The sequence below is a fragment of the Rhodamnia argentea genome, chromosome 5, assembly GCF_020921035.1.
Source record: "Rhodamnia argentea isolate NSW1041297 chromosome 5, ASM2092103v1, whole genome shotgun sequence".
Lineage (NCBI taxonomy): Eukaryota > Viridiplantae > Streptophyta > Magnoliopsida > Myrtales > Myrtaceae > Rhodamnia > Rhodamnia argentea.
In genome coordinates, this window is record NC_063154.1 from 11,469,493 (window position 1) to 11,484,757 (window position 15,265).

The 15,265-nt window shown below is 38.8% G+C and overlaps 1 protein-coding gene and 1 long non-coding RNA gene across 2 annotated transcripts; both read left to right on the plus strand.

The window, feature by feature from the left end:
* Positions 1-7,350: 7,350 nt before the first annotated feature.
* LOC115726952 (cucurbitadienol 11-hydroxylase-like) lies at positions 7,351-9,630 on the plus strand. The gene is made up of 5 exons (XM_030657055.2): positions 7,351-7,715; positions 8,218-8,548; positions 8,657-8,809; positions 9,116-9,364; positions 9,442-9,630. Exons 1-5 carry the CDS (start codon positions 7,516-7,518, stop codon positions 9,628-9,630), a joined length of 1,122 nt encoding a protein of 373 aa, XP_030512915.2. The 5' UTR covers positions 7,351-7,515.
* A 7-nt stretch (positions 9,631-9,637) lies between these two features.
* Positions 9,638-10,101, plus strand: LOC125315092. The gene is made up of 3 exons (XR_007198455.1): positions 9,638-9,715; positions 9,792-9,898; positions 10,016-10,101. It is a non-coding gene; the product is annotated as an uncharacterized LOC125315092 (long non-coding RNA).
* The last annotated feature ends 5,164 nt before the right edge of the window (positions 10,102-15,265 follow it).

Sequence of the window (15,265 nt, forward strand, 5' to 3'; positions counted from 1 at the left end):
GAAGTTATGATTCAACTTCTCAAGCGATTTCTTGACACATAATTTTGCATTAAGGACTTGGGTACTCTCAAATACTTCTTGGGCATTGAAGTTTCTCGTTCCGAGTTTGGGATTTTTTTGTCACAAAGGAAATATGCTTTTGATATTTTGTCTGACGTTGATCTACTTGGTGGACGTCCTGTTGATACTTCGAAGGAACCCAATATACAATTTTCAAAATCCTCCCCGCTCTTAAGGATCCAGGTTCATATCGATGACTTATTGTTAGATTATTATACTTACGGTTATTCGTTCAAATTTACTCTTTGCGGTGCAACATCTTAGTCAATTTATGCACTCTCGTAATGAAGACCATTGGAATGTTACCCTTCGCATTGTGCAGTATCTTAAGTATGATCCCGACACTGGTTTGTTCTTCCCATCTGATTCTACTCTCCAACTTAATGGTTATACAGATTCTTATTGGGCATCTTGTTCTACATCCCGACGATCTATTTCTCGCTATTGCATGTTTCTTGGTTCTTGTCCCATCTCATGGTGTTCTAAGAAACAAACCACTGTTTCCCGTTCATCAGCAGAAGCTGAATACCATGCTATGGTGTCTGCTGCATAGGAAATCACATGGCTTCACATGCTTTTCTCGGATCTCCACGTCAACACTATCATTGCTAAATCTTTTTTTGATAATACAGCGACTATCCACATCGCCACTAATGCTGTCCTCCACGAACGCACCAAACACATCGAGATTGATTATCTCTTGGTTCGTGAAAAAATTCAAGATGGCACTTTGCGTAATCTTCATGTTCCCGATCACTCCCAACTCGCAGACTTGTTCACGAAACCGGTCACACGTGATTTATTTTGTAATTTAAAGAACAAATTGTTGACATGTTCACATTCACCAACTTGAGGGGGAGTATTGGTAGATTAGATTTATACTAAAGGGCATAATTGTCATTGTATTGTTTTAGTCCCAAACCCTATGTATATATTGTAAATTACTTCATCAATGCAAGTAGTGTTCGCCCAAACTCTGCAAGTTTTTACATGTTTCTCCGGTTTTGGTACCTATGGAGGGTTTACAACTTCATTACCGAGCGGCAAAATGTTTGCCTTCAAAAGACAAAATGGGTTTAAGATGCTAAATTTTTCCCTTTCCAACAGACGGACTGCGGACGATATGCCCATCTAAAAACCATATTGAAACTTCCGGCGATAATCAAACGCAAAATTTGTTTTTTTGGGTGTAAATCTTGCTACTTCAGTGAGAAAATGGCCAACAATGAAAAGTCTACAAGCTCATTGGAAGTTTTAGACGTACAAGGCATTTCTTCTGCTGAACCAAGAAATTATTTCAGTGTGAAAATGGCGAAAATAAAGTCTGCATGCTCATTATAAGTTTTACGCGTACAAGGCTCCACTTCTGCTGAACCAAGAAAATTCCAACTGGGGAAAACTGACTAAGCCCACTACGTATTGATGACATCTTCCATAATGAACAATTAAGATGGTGTGCAATTTTCAAACAGTCAAGACGAGAAATCCGCTTCAAGAGTAGGTGTTTATTTCATCGTTCATGCGCATTTAAGGCATCTATAAATATGGTCTCCTTGCAAGATTAGAAGAGTCACAAAAGTTTTGAAGAGGAAAATGTGGGTTGTTTCAATTGTGTGTTGCCGCGGCAACTTTGTTGTATTATCTTCACCGGGTCTACAAGTGGAGGAACGCGGCGGACTTTTGCCTCCAAGTTCAATGGGTTTGCCTCTCGCTGGAGAGACACTTGAGCTCATCATTCCCAGTTACTCTCTTGACCTTCATCCATTCATAGTGAACCCAATCTGAAGTAAACTTTAGAAGTGGGCAATTTAGGACACGTATTACAACACTTTTTTTAGTAGAATTTCTGTTCCAAAAATCTGTTTGATAACATAACTTTTAGAGTAGAAATCTGTTTAGTTACACAAATTCATTTTTCTACTTATGTAGCCTTTTTTTTTTTGCTTCAGATGTAGTTTAAGAGTTACTTGAAGAAGTAAAAAAAAATTACTTCTATCTAGAAATAGAAAAATCAACTTATGCTTAGAAGCAGAAGTAAAAAGCTAATTTCTAAAGCAGAAGTGTTGCCATGCGTGCCCTTAGTCACAAATAACTCCCGGAAGTGGACAACTTATTCTCAAAAGAAAGTCCCATGCGAGTCAGAACATTGGGAGGAATTGCCCCGCACATTGAGACAGGTATTCACGCGTGAATCAAACATGCTTGCTGGTCGGTGAGGATTTAACGGTCCAGCCAGCTGAGGTGATTTGAGATCAACATTCCGTTTGTTTCGCAAAAAATGCGACATCTTTGAAATATGCTTTTCAAAAAATTATTTCCTTAGAAAATAATTATATTTTCCGGTGTATGGCTGATATCCGAAAATGAAAATATTTTCCGTCATTTGGTAAAGAAAATCTCATTTGATTTACTATGTTGTCATTTGGTAAAAAATTGATGATATAGACCCGTCCGTCCTACATGGTACATCCATCGCTAACGTGAATAAATTTTATAATTTTTTATTAAAAAATAATTTTTTAAATAATTTCTTTTGAATTTTTTTTTCCTCCCTCCCTTTGGCCAATCACCGGCCTCGAGTGAGGCACCACCTTCCTAGATTCGGCGAGCTCAAGTGAGGCCGAGAGCTCAACCTCGCTCTATGGCCGGTTGCCGACAACCGGCAAAGGAAAAAAAATAAATGAAATAAAATGAAAAGATATTATTAGAAATTCAAGAAAAAATAAAAAGAAAGAAAAGATAAAAAAATAAAAGAAAAATACAAATAATTAAAAATAAAAATAATGTGAAGGAGTGTAGGGAAAAAAGATAAGGGAAAATGGTTTCCTTTGAAAAAAAGAAAATTATTTTCCTCACTTTTGAAGGTTTTTTTTTTCATTGGTGGAAAATGTTTTTCTTCACTAGTTCATTTTCTGTAAACCAAATGCTGGAAAATCCGGAAAATATTTTCCTAAAAGGATTTTTTCGTGGGACAAATAGAGCATAAGTAACCTACTTCAAGGGCTTATTTGCGATGAGGTCTGCTTTGGAGTTTTTTGAGTAAACAACTCCACTTCAATAATGCAATGGAGTTCAGGTTCAATGAGTTTCCCTCTCACTGGAGAAACTCTTGAGCTCGTCACTCCAAGTTACTCTTTTGTCTTTCATCCATTTGAAATAAGAGAGTTCAAAGGTAACAGTTATTACCATTTTTTTTTTTTCGTAGCTTGAAGGGTAGACAGATTTAAATATGAGTTGACGAAATGTAGTCCATATTAATTTGGTCTATGGGGAAGTAAAGCACACCAAAGAAAATTGGCACTTGAAACTCAATTAGCTTGGTTTGGGTTTCAACCTCGTTGGACATATGGGGTGTGTGTGTCTGTGTGTGTAATTGTAATGTTCTGGTCTAAAGATAATCCACTTATCCACATAAACAACTGAGGAATTGGGTACGTATGTTTTGGGGAAATTTCAAATAGGACCTCGAAAGTGGGGCCATTTTTTCGAAGGCATACCCAAAGTGAATCTTTTCTAAATAAGCTCTTGAGTGACTAGGGAAAACTGTCCGAAAATTTCTAAACCTACTATACTTTTGCCAATTTAATTATAAATCTTTTAATTTTGTTAATTCAGTCCTAAAAGCCTTTTCATCTTTGGCCAAACGAGTCAATCTGGTCAGTTTTAGACAAAAATCCATGTGTGGATGCCGGACGTCCTATGTGGCATCGATGATGCTGACGTACATAATTTTTAATAATATTATTACTTCCAACATGGGTAGCGTTTGGAAGAAATGCACTAAAGAGCTACATTTTATGCTCATCTAAATACCATAGTGAAACTTCTGGGACGATTAAATGCAAATTTCCTTTTTTGGTGGAAATCTTTCTATTTTCAGTCAAAAACTGGGGAACAAGAAAAGTCTAGTGCTCATTTAAAGTTTTGCATTGAAAAGGGTCACTTTTGTTGAACGGACAAAATTCAATCGGGGAACTTGAAGAAGCTCACTGCAAATTGATGACATCTTCCTAAAAAATGAACGACCACTTCGAATGATGTGCAATAATTTGAGCGGTCAAAACAGAAACATGCTTTACGTCAAATTTATCTCTCGAGTTGGAGCCCGTGAACAAATCTCCATCCGATGTTGATTTGAAGACTTTGGATGATTGCCTTTCATTGGGTGCATGAGAATAATGGGAGTTAGCTTTTCTACTGCAGCCGGTCAAACCAAGTATCTAGAGAAACAGAAAATGAGGGCATTTTAGGTCGTTATTTGCCGGTCAAACCTTCTTTGACAAAGGTCGATTTGGGGCTCACTTTCTTAATACATTTAATATTGACTTTGTGGGTTTGCTTATCATGGTTGGACTCCACAAGTCAGACAAGAGAAAAGCTCGTGAATTGAGTGCCCTGACGTGAAGAATAAAAAGTGACGAACAAAGCAGTTTTTTTTTTTTTGACTCACGGACGTGAACATGGTGGATTTGTGGGGTGAGGTTTATATCCGAATTGAATTATTTATTTGCAAATATTTTTGAGCTTAAGTATAATTTAAGTTTAGGAAACACTCAAGCGTGTGAGCAATTGTAATTTTGATTCTCCGTTTATAGTTGATTATTTTCTGCTAGCTCTTCCCGTGGAGTAGATACTGACACTCGGACTGAACCATGTAAATCCTTGGGGCTCTTTATCGTTTCTAATTGATTTCTCTGGTTATCCGCGTTGATTTAATTGTAAAATCCTGTCAGTTTTTGCGTTAACTTTACAACACTTTTAAGAATGGTTGTTTGTTTCATTGTTCATGCACATGTTGGGCACATAAATATGGTCTATTTTGCAAGATAAGGAGTCACAAAACTGAAGAAAAAAATGTAGGTTGTTTCATTATGTGTTGTGGCAGTGACTTTATAGTATTATGTTCAAGGGATCAACCAGTGGAGGAACCCCAAATTGCCATGGAGTTCTGCCTCCAGATTCCGTGGGTTTGCCCCTCATTGGAGAGACTCTTGAGCTCATCACTCCGAGTTACTCCCTTGACCTTCATTCGTTCATCGGCAAGAGAGTTCCGAGATGAGATCTTTCCTCCTAGGTTTCTAGTGATTGTAGGGATATGCCACTTCTAAATGTGAGTTGATGGAATATAGTCAGTATGAGGTCTTGTGTGGGGGAAGCAAAACAAACCAAAGCGAATTGGCTAGGGGTGTGCATGATCCGGTCCCAATATGGAACTGGGGACCGGACCGGTAATCCCAGTCTCCAAATTTTCGGGATCGGGGACCGGACTGAGACATGATCGGCTTGGGACCGGCGGTCCAATCCTGTCCCGATGGGACCGCTAATACCAGCTGCTTATAGAAATCAAACTTTTTAATCTAAACTAACAACTTCCAATCTCAATCATCCAACCTAATAAAACATGACCATCGCGCAACCATCACATGCGTACTTATAATGCTAAAATAATGAGAAAAGACTAAATTAGGAAGAAAAAACAACCGAAATAGGATTATGCTCATGCGTTATTCTCCTTGAGTTGAAAAAAATCAAGCTTAAAGTGGGATTACACTTGTACTTCACTCAATCCAAGTGCGAACAAGACAATGGGTTTGCATAATATAGTCAAGATAAAACACAGATTGAGTCAACACAAAACACAATCGGAGATTGTATATCGACAAACATGATCGGAGGTTGCGTTGAGAAGGCGAGACATGAACGTCTAGTGAGAGGAGAGAAGTGAGTGTCCAGACTGATCCGATTCAGTTTGCTCACCCCTAGAATTGACACTAGAAAACCCAATTAGCTCGGCTTGGGTTTCAACTTCATTGTGTATATGACTTCTTTGTCAGATTGCAATAGTATGGTGTTAAACGGAAAGATAATCTGTTCAATTATGTAAGCAAGTTAGGGACAGTCTACTCTATGTTTCGGATAAAGTTTGAAGAATTACTGGAGTGAGGCCATTTTTTCAATAGAATCTCTAGAATGAATCATGTCTCAAATAAGTTCTGAAATGAGCAATTTAGTCTCAAATCATCCCAAGTCATAGGCTGGCCAACTTTCGGGCATGCGACTCACGTGCAAATACTCGCAAAAATGGCCGGGCAAATTCGTCCCAAATGTTCTGCAACATATTTTGGAAATGACGGTAACTTCATTTGGTACTTCAATTTAAGAATATGAACAAATTACTTGAGTTACTGCTGTAGTTTAACACGCATAGTTATAGATATAAATCAATCACACACACACACACACACACACACACACACACACACACACACATATATATATATATATATATATATATATATATATATGAAAAAAATGCACTGCCGTGCTACACTTTATGCTCGTCTAAATATCCTGTTGAAATTTCTTCAAGGATTTCTTTTTTGGTCAAAAACTTCTGCGATGATTAAGTGCAGATTCTTTGCGGAGCAGAACTTGATTTCAGTCAGAAAAGGTAACGCGAAAAGTCTAATGCTCTTTTATAGTTTTAGTCGTACAAGGAACCACTCTTGCGGAACCAGGAAAATTCAACTGACTAAGCCCTCTGTGTATTGATGACTAGGGGTGTGCATGGTCGAGTCCCGATATGGAACCAAGGACTGGATCGGTAGTCTCGGTCCCCAAATTTTCGAGATTGGGGGCCGGACCGAGACAAGACCGGCTCGGGACTAGTGGTTCGAGATAGAATCGTTCCGCAATCGGCAATTCAGTCTGGTTCGGTCCTAGTGAGACCGCAAACATCAGCTACTTATAGAAATCTAACCCTTTGATCTAAACTAAGAACTTATGATCTCAACCATCCAACCTAATAAAATATACACATGACCATCGTACAATTATCACATGAGTATTTATGATGCTAAAATAATGAGAAAAGACTAAATTAGGAAGAAAAAGACTTAAAAAATTGAAACAAAATTATGCTCATGCATTATTCTCCTCGAGTTGAAAAGAATCAAGCTCAAAGTGGGATTACACTTCTACTTCACTGAATTCAAGTGCGAACAAAACAATGGGCTCGCATAATATAGTCAACGTAAAACAAAGATTGAGTCAAGACAAAGCACGATTGGAGACTGCATATCGACAAACTCGATCAAAGGCTACGTTGCGAAGGCGAGACGTGAACGTCGAGAGAGAGGAGAGAAGTGAGTTTCGAGCAGAAGATGGGAAAATTAGGTTAACTAGTTTTTCAAAAATTTCTAATTGTCTATATATATATATATGGTCTGGTCTTATCTACCATGGAATCAAGGATTAGACTGCCCCCCTCAAGGACCGGACCCCTATTGATGACATCTTCCTTAGACATGAATGAACACTTAAGATGATGCGCAATAATTCAAACAGTCAAAACAAGAAATAGTAGTCTTTTGTATCGTTGATCATGCACATGCTGGGCATCTATAAATATGGTCTCTGTGCAACATTGGAAGAGTCACAAACCTGAAGAGAAACATGTGGGTTCTTCCATTGTGTGTTGCGGCAGCGACTCTACTGTATTATGTTCTCTGGGTCTACAAGTGGAGGAACCCCAAATGCAATGGAGTTTTGCCTCCCGGTTTGATGGGTTTGCCTCTCATCGGGGAGACTCTCGAGCTCTTGATTCCCAGTTACTCTCTCGACCTCCATCCTTTCATCAGAAAGAGAGTTCAGAGGTAACATCGTTCCTCCAATCTTTTGTAGCATTTCAAGCGTGGGTTGATCAAAGATGGTCCTTACTAATTTGGTCTTGCATGGGTTTAACACTTGAAAATTCGATTGGCTTGGCTTGGGATTCGACCTCGTTGTGCATGTCATGCGGGTGTCAAGTTGAGATGGTATCGTGTCGCACTAAACGATTATCTGTTCAACTACATAAACAACTTACGAATCGAGTACTCCATGTTTTCGATCTGTCAGGTTCAGGTTGGTTTCCTACTTTATGAAGTGCAGAAAACTTTTCCATGCTGAATATAAGAAAAAAGAAATGGATTTTTAGGAAATTGAACGGTGAAAAAGCGCACGTATCCATTCTTAAACTCTTTCGACGATGTATGCTTAAGGGAGTTTGGTCTTTAGGCTTTAGATCAACGATGGAAAATTACATGCTGCCACAAAGGTAACGATTCTCCCGATTCCTGAAGAATTGATAGGATAATCAATGTATTCTGTTTTCAGGTATGGGCCAATATTCCGAACCAATTTAGCAGGTCGGCCTCTCATTGTTTCGGTAGACCCTGAATTTAATAACCACATCCTTCAGCAAGAAGGAAGGCTAGTTGAAATGTGGTACTTTGACACCTTTGCCAAGCTATTTTCAATGGAGGGTGAATCCCGGATGACCAGAGTTGGTCTTGTTCACAAGTACATAAGAAGGATCTTTCTGAGTCACTTTGGCTCCGACATCCTCAGAGAAAAGCTGCTTCAGCAAATAGAGGAAGTGGTTGAGAGAAGCTTAAGAATGTGGTCGAACCAACCGTGCATCGAAGTGAAACTAGCCGCTTCTGCTGTAAAATTCTAGTTTGTCCATTTGGGCTATGTCTTCTTTAGAGTTTACACCATTGAAATTTTCTCCCTGAGCTTACAAGGTTATTTTGTTTACGTGACCATCTTTCAGATGATGTTCGATTTCGCGGGGAAGCAACTTTTTAGTTATGATTCTGACAAGACTTCAGCAGACACTACCGATGAGAGGTTCACCAGGTTCTTAAGAGGTTTCATGGCCTTTCCTTTGAATGTCCCGGGTACTGCATACCGTAGGTGCCTAAAGGTACTTGACAATTGCGACACCTCTTCTGTTTTCTTAGATGTTTTCGTTAGAAGAAAATCTCGATCTCTCATTTCATTTTCTCCTGAAATTAGAAAGTGCATTTAGTGCCAACTTTACAAGCTAAATGGTTAAGAAAATAGAATGTTTTTCCTTCAGCTATGGAGGAATGACAGAATAGGTTTCAGGGAGTTGAAAAACATGGATTATGAATTGGTAAACTAGTTTAAGGCAAACCTTGGAAACAGAAAAACTTTTGAGCTAAACATGCGGATCATGATCTTTTTGACAATTCATCTTTCCCTCTAGGAACACAGGAAATTGATTGATATGCTCAAAGATATTCTGAGGAAGAGACTCAATTCAAGGAAAACAAGCAGCGTGGATTTTCTCGATCAGGCAATTGACAGCATGGACAACCAGGAGTTCCTGACAGAGGATTTCATAGTTCATATGATGTTTGCTGGCATCTTTGCAAGCTCTGAGTCTATTTCGTCAATGCTGGCTATGATCTTCAAGTTACTTTCTGAGAACCCAGCAGTCCTAGAGGAATTAAGGGTATGAGGATGTACTCAACATGTATGAGCTTACAATATCTCAAAAATTGCTCAATAATGGCAATGATTATACTGTAGGCCGAGCACTCACGGATCCTTGAAAGGAGAGAGGGGCAAATTACTGCACTTTGTTGGGATGAATACAAGTCGATGACTTTCACGATGCAGGTGACGCCGAACCCCTTCACAGGGGTTTTCATATCTATGCCTTCCATGCTTCAACGAAGAATCGTGTTCCAACATGTAAAAGTACTCTTTGGAAAATAACTTCAGGTAGTAAATGAAACACTCAGGCTGGGCAATGCTGCGCCAGGGCAACTCCGAAGAGCAGTGCGAGATATCCCAGTAAATGGTGAGTGGTCTCGATGGACGTTCGCACTTTCGAAAGACGAGTCAGCAAAATAATCTCACAAAAAATGCACTTGTAGGATTTATGATCCCAAAAGGGTGGCCAATCATGGTAGTCACGACTGCTCTTCATACAAATCACGATGTGTTTGAGAATCCTCTTGAATTTAACCCTTGGCGCTGGAAGGTGCGCGACATGAAACTATTAGCTAGCAGATATTTCTTGATCTTTCTCTTCAATACGTCTTCATGACTGAATTCTTTTCCGTCTTCTTGGCATAACTTGATGTCCATTGCATACCAGGATCTTGATTCGGGCAAGATATCGAAGAACTTTATGCCTTTTGGTGGAGGAGTGAGACAATGTGTTGGTGCAGAATACGCTCGAGCTTTCTGTCGCGACCTAAAAAAAATAAACGGGTTAAATTTCGGGCTAATGGATTATCAGGTTAATTAATTAACTAACCTAACTCGGACTCTCCCAAGTCCATACCAAATCGCAACTTAAGGTTCAAATAATTAACATGCAATGTGATTTGAATTTGGAGTCGCCACTAATCATTTTCGGTAGGTTGATTAGAAACCTAAATAAAATAGCGGGAGAAAACTATCTTATTTCCGTGAACCGAGATTTTGAATTGGGGATTTGGTTACGTGATTTCTCTAACGCCCTTTCGGTACCATTTTCATGAAAAATATTTGATTTGGCAATTTTGATGGATTTTACTCGAAATTCAAAGATGCAATTTTTTGGTTTTTTCTTCTTTTTTATGGGGATGTAAAACATTGAACTTTGTACGATATACACCATGGGTGATTTAGAAAGAAAGAAAATGCAGCTAATCACGAGTATTTATAAAAATAAATTAACATGTAATAATGCTAAAATTTGAAACACGTGGCATGTCTAAAATAAACAAACAAATATTCAAACCAAACGATTACATTTTTGTAGATCGAGATGGAAAGGATTACCTTCTATTACACAAAATCTTACTCACATACACGTTATAGTTTTCAAGATCTCTCCGGAAGAACGCGGCTGTCGTCGAAAATGGCAAGCAATGGCCTTGTTGGGTTGCGAGGGGCGAAATATGTGTCGGGACTGTCGAAGATGATGCTCGACTAAAACATTTTTTCTTCATTCTCGAATTTTCTCTTCTGATTTTTCTCAAGAACTCTCTTTTTCCTCTCTAAAAATTCCTCTCAAAAACTCTCTCAAAACTCTCTCAATTCTCTTCCACTCTTCCTAAAAAACTCTCTCAATTCTCTTCTACTCTCTCTCTCAATTCTCTTCCACTTCCCCTTCTAAAACTCTTCTCAAGAGCTCTCTCTTTTATAGGCAAAGTTCTTCATCCTTCATTCTTCACCTTCATTTCTTCACCTTCCATCTTCATCTTCTCTTCTTCATCTTCATTTCTTCACCTTCCATTTTCATCTTCCCTTCTTCATCTTCATTTCTTCACCTTCCATTTTCATCTTCCCTTCATTATCTTCCCTTCATCATCTTCCCTTCTTCATCTTCTTTTCATTATCTTCCCTTCATCATCTTCCCTTCTTCATCTTCTTTTGGTATTTGCAATACAGTCCCTAGTTCCAAGTATTTGCAATACGGTCTGAAATTTTAAGTATTTGCAATACAGTCCTTGAAGTTTCAAATCTTCTCGTGTATTTTTCCATCCCGTGCCTAGTCTAGACGCATGCTAAATTAAGTGTTCTACTTGCCCGATTATATGCCAATGCAATGTACGCTAAAAATAAATATGTGAGATGATTTTTTATAATTTTTATGCAAAAAATAGATTAATCAAAATTTAGGCGTCAACACTGCCCCTCTTTGAGTGGAGGCTCGTAGAGGTTCCGCTCAAAGACAAAATTGAATCCTAAATTTTGATAGTGCAAATTATGGATGAACTTTTTGGCGGGAGTTTTAATCCCATTTTTTTAATGTAATGAAGTGATGCATGATATGCAAGTGTAAATAACATGTGTCATAATTTCCCTTTTTCATGTTAGAGAAACCTGCACATGGATCGCATACAAGAATACCTGTTTTACCAAATTTCTCGTAAGCTAATGGTTCTCTTAATTTCCAAGTTTCTTTTTGCAGATGCAAGGATTTTAAGGTATTTGGCCTATCTGTTATCAGAGACTTCTCCCTAATGCAAGACACAAGATATGTTGTCGTTTGAGATCACAAGAGCTACGTCGTTGTGAGTCGAAAGAAGTGGGATCAAGTTCACAAGAGCTACGTCGTTGTGAGTTGATTAAATGTCGAAATCGCCAGTGCATATGTCTTCACGATTCGATAAAGGGGAACCAAAATCATAAGAGCTACGTCGTTATGGTTTGGCTTATGTCTTCATGATTTGATAAAGGAGCCGAAAATCATAAGAGCTATGTCATTATGAGCCGACTAAAGGTCAAGATCACCAGTGCATACGTCTTCGTGATTTAGAAATCATAAGAGCTACGTCGTTATGATTTGAAGAGATGTCAAGATCGCCGTGCATATGTCTTCACGGAGATTGAAACCATAAGAGCTACGTCGTTATGATTTGATAAGATGTCAAGATCGCCGATGCATATGTCTTCACGTCCCGAGATTGAAACCATAAGAGCTACGTCGTTATGATTTGATAAGATGTCAAGATCGCCAAGTGCATATGTCTTCACGTCCCGAGATTGAAACCATAAGAGCTACGTCGTTATGATTTGATAAGATGTCAAGATCGCCATGCATATGTCTACACGACTTGATGTAAGAGGCATATTGCCTGAATTGAACAATATTTGATAGGAGCACCATCGAATGGAATCGATAAGTACAAAAGGGGCATATTGCTCGAATTGAATCATAACAACTATCATGAGAAGAGTTGTTAATTTGAAAAGGGGTTCGTAAAACTTACCCGGGTTCTCCAAACGATTAATCAAGGAACGAAACAGATTGTTCGTATCTGCACGGTAGGCATTTGCCAACAAAACTTGCTCATTCAATAATCCTTGGATGAATTTCGAGACCTTGGGAGGGAACTCGAACATCGGGAATGTATTACCTATCATAGAATGTTAGAGGTAACACACACAAACATATTCAACAATGAGTATAATGCAATCACTCATACTATGGTTCATGCATAACCATTCTGTCAAGTTTGCATTACCAATTTTGTCCAGGGAGGTTCTCACATTACGAATACCTCGAATGTGAGCTGAATGGGGGACTTCGATCAAAGGGCTTTCTCTCACTCTCGAGAAAAGCTATTTATCCTGTCTCGGGATTCAAGAGAAATCACTCAATCTTTCCATCATCGCATTCGATAAGGATCCAAGTAATCTCGCAATTGATACGACCGAGCCGATCCGGAGGTCTTGATTAGGACCGTAATGAGGGCTAGGTCAAAGGTTTACAAAGGGGACTCTAGTTGAGTCAAAGTCTTTGAAATGAATTTCTTCATCATTTGCTCCGGATTTACAAGTCAAGAATCCTGCAAAAATGAGAGAGAAATAATCTTGCTCGAACTTCTTCGAGTGATGCTTAAAATCATTTAACTCTACGTTAACTCAAGTGCCCTAATCGAAGAGACTTTGGAGGGTTATAACGTAGGCTAGGATTGGGGACCGAGGAACGAAAAGGCTCGTTTTGGCTCAGAAATTAAATGAGAAGGGGCTTGACGTTGGTGATCATCGTCGACTAGTCACCGATCTTGGTCTTTGGAAATGTCTTGTAAAGAATACCATCATTGAATGAGGGATGGTAGTTTTCTACTGAAAATTGCACTTTGCAAACTGATTTATTGGGAGTCTTCTTCACAACAAGTGTCCGTCAAGGATTTGCAAGAGACACAATGCAAACATGTACATGGAATTTACAACTTAACATGCAAAAATGTACATTCAAAATTCAGAAGTACTTTACAAATGAATGTGCATTGGCCTTACTTTTAGCGTGCACTTTGCTTTTCCTATGCTTGAAATTTTCATATGAGATCGGCCTTTGCTTTTCTTACTCCCGACTCTCATTTTTCTTTTTTCTTCTTTTTTTCGAGAAGAGATTTCTTTTCCTTTTTCTTTGAGAGTTCTTCGACATCTCTTTATTTTGCTTTTTTTTTTTTTTTTTTGAGAGCGGGCCCTTTTCCTTTAAGCTGAGTTTGCCTCTTTTTTTTTTTTACAATTCCATGATTTTGAACCAGGAATTACAACAAACATAAACATTTACAAAGAAAAATTATGTAAACATAAAAATCTAGCATACAAGAAATGAGTCTATTCGGGAATTCTCTCGTTGACCCGACCATCTCCAATTCTAATCCTTGGGAAAATGCTATCTTCGTCTTTGGAATGAGCAAATGATCACCAATGGGGTTTAAGAAATGAATTTGCAGGCCCAAGTGGGCTATGCAAAGAATGAAGTGTATAGGATAGAGAAATGAATGCTCTTCATCATCCTAAGGCACTTGAATTAAAATTCGAGTATAAATGCAAAGAAACACCCGAAGATTAATGTTAGTCCGAGCAAGAAAATTTCTAACCATTTACCTCGTGTTGTTGCTGGAATTAACTCTTCCGGACCCCGATGTGGGGTGGTTCTTGACAGGGGTAAAGAAATGAAATCACCGCTCAAAAGGGGTAATCAATGGATCACTTGTAGTGTTTGGGATAAAGAACTGAATGCCTCTGTCATTTCGGCTATCGTACCTTTTGCAGAAAACCTTTTACCTTGTGAAATGCGGAACTTAGCCACCGTTCAACTCTCCCGAAAAAAATGGGACGTGTTTGGGAAAAAATTGCCTTTCATCATCTTCCGCGCCCCATTCCGTACATTCGATGTATCTTATGTAGTTCATGTTCCTTATTCGAGTTGGTAAATTAAACATGAGGAACAATCATGCGCAAACTATGCAATGTATGAGTGTTTTTGAGCATATAAAATGCAGCAACTTTTTATCTTGGTGGACAGAATTCGCAAGCACATAAGAAACTTCTTAGGGGCATGGATTGGGAGTTGCCCCTGCTCATGCAAATGAGTTGCAAAACTTCATTATCTGGTTCGAGACATGAGATTGTCAAAGGCTCCGGGAATTTCTTATTTCATTAATTTTTCAGGAGAATGGATACTTCCCTATCTGGAAAGGCGGTGACCCTGTAAAAATCAAAAGGGAAAGCGTCAATGTACGTTCTCATGTTCTAAACGAGTTGAAACGATACCGCTTTACCCTTGTACGAATTTCTTGTGAACTTTGAATTGAAAAGATCAACTCATCTGGATCGGATTGCATGTCTGGGATGTTATCCCTCCGGTTTTGTAACCATCTGGGCTGAGCTTCAATCGGCATTGAACTGCGAAGCAAAAAGGTTTTTATTAGTCTTTGTACATTGATGCCAAATCCCGGGATCGAACCCGGGACGCCTGACCATTGTCATTCCCCCAACCACTAGGCTGTGGTGATGTCGGCTCCACGGTTGGTTCGCTTTTTGCTATATTGTTCTCAAAACAGGTTGGCAATCCCTGTCGAGAATAAAAAAAGCATAATTTAGAGTTTGAAATGAT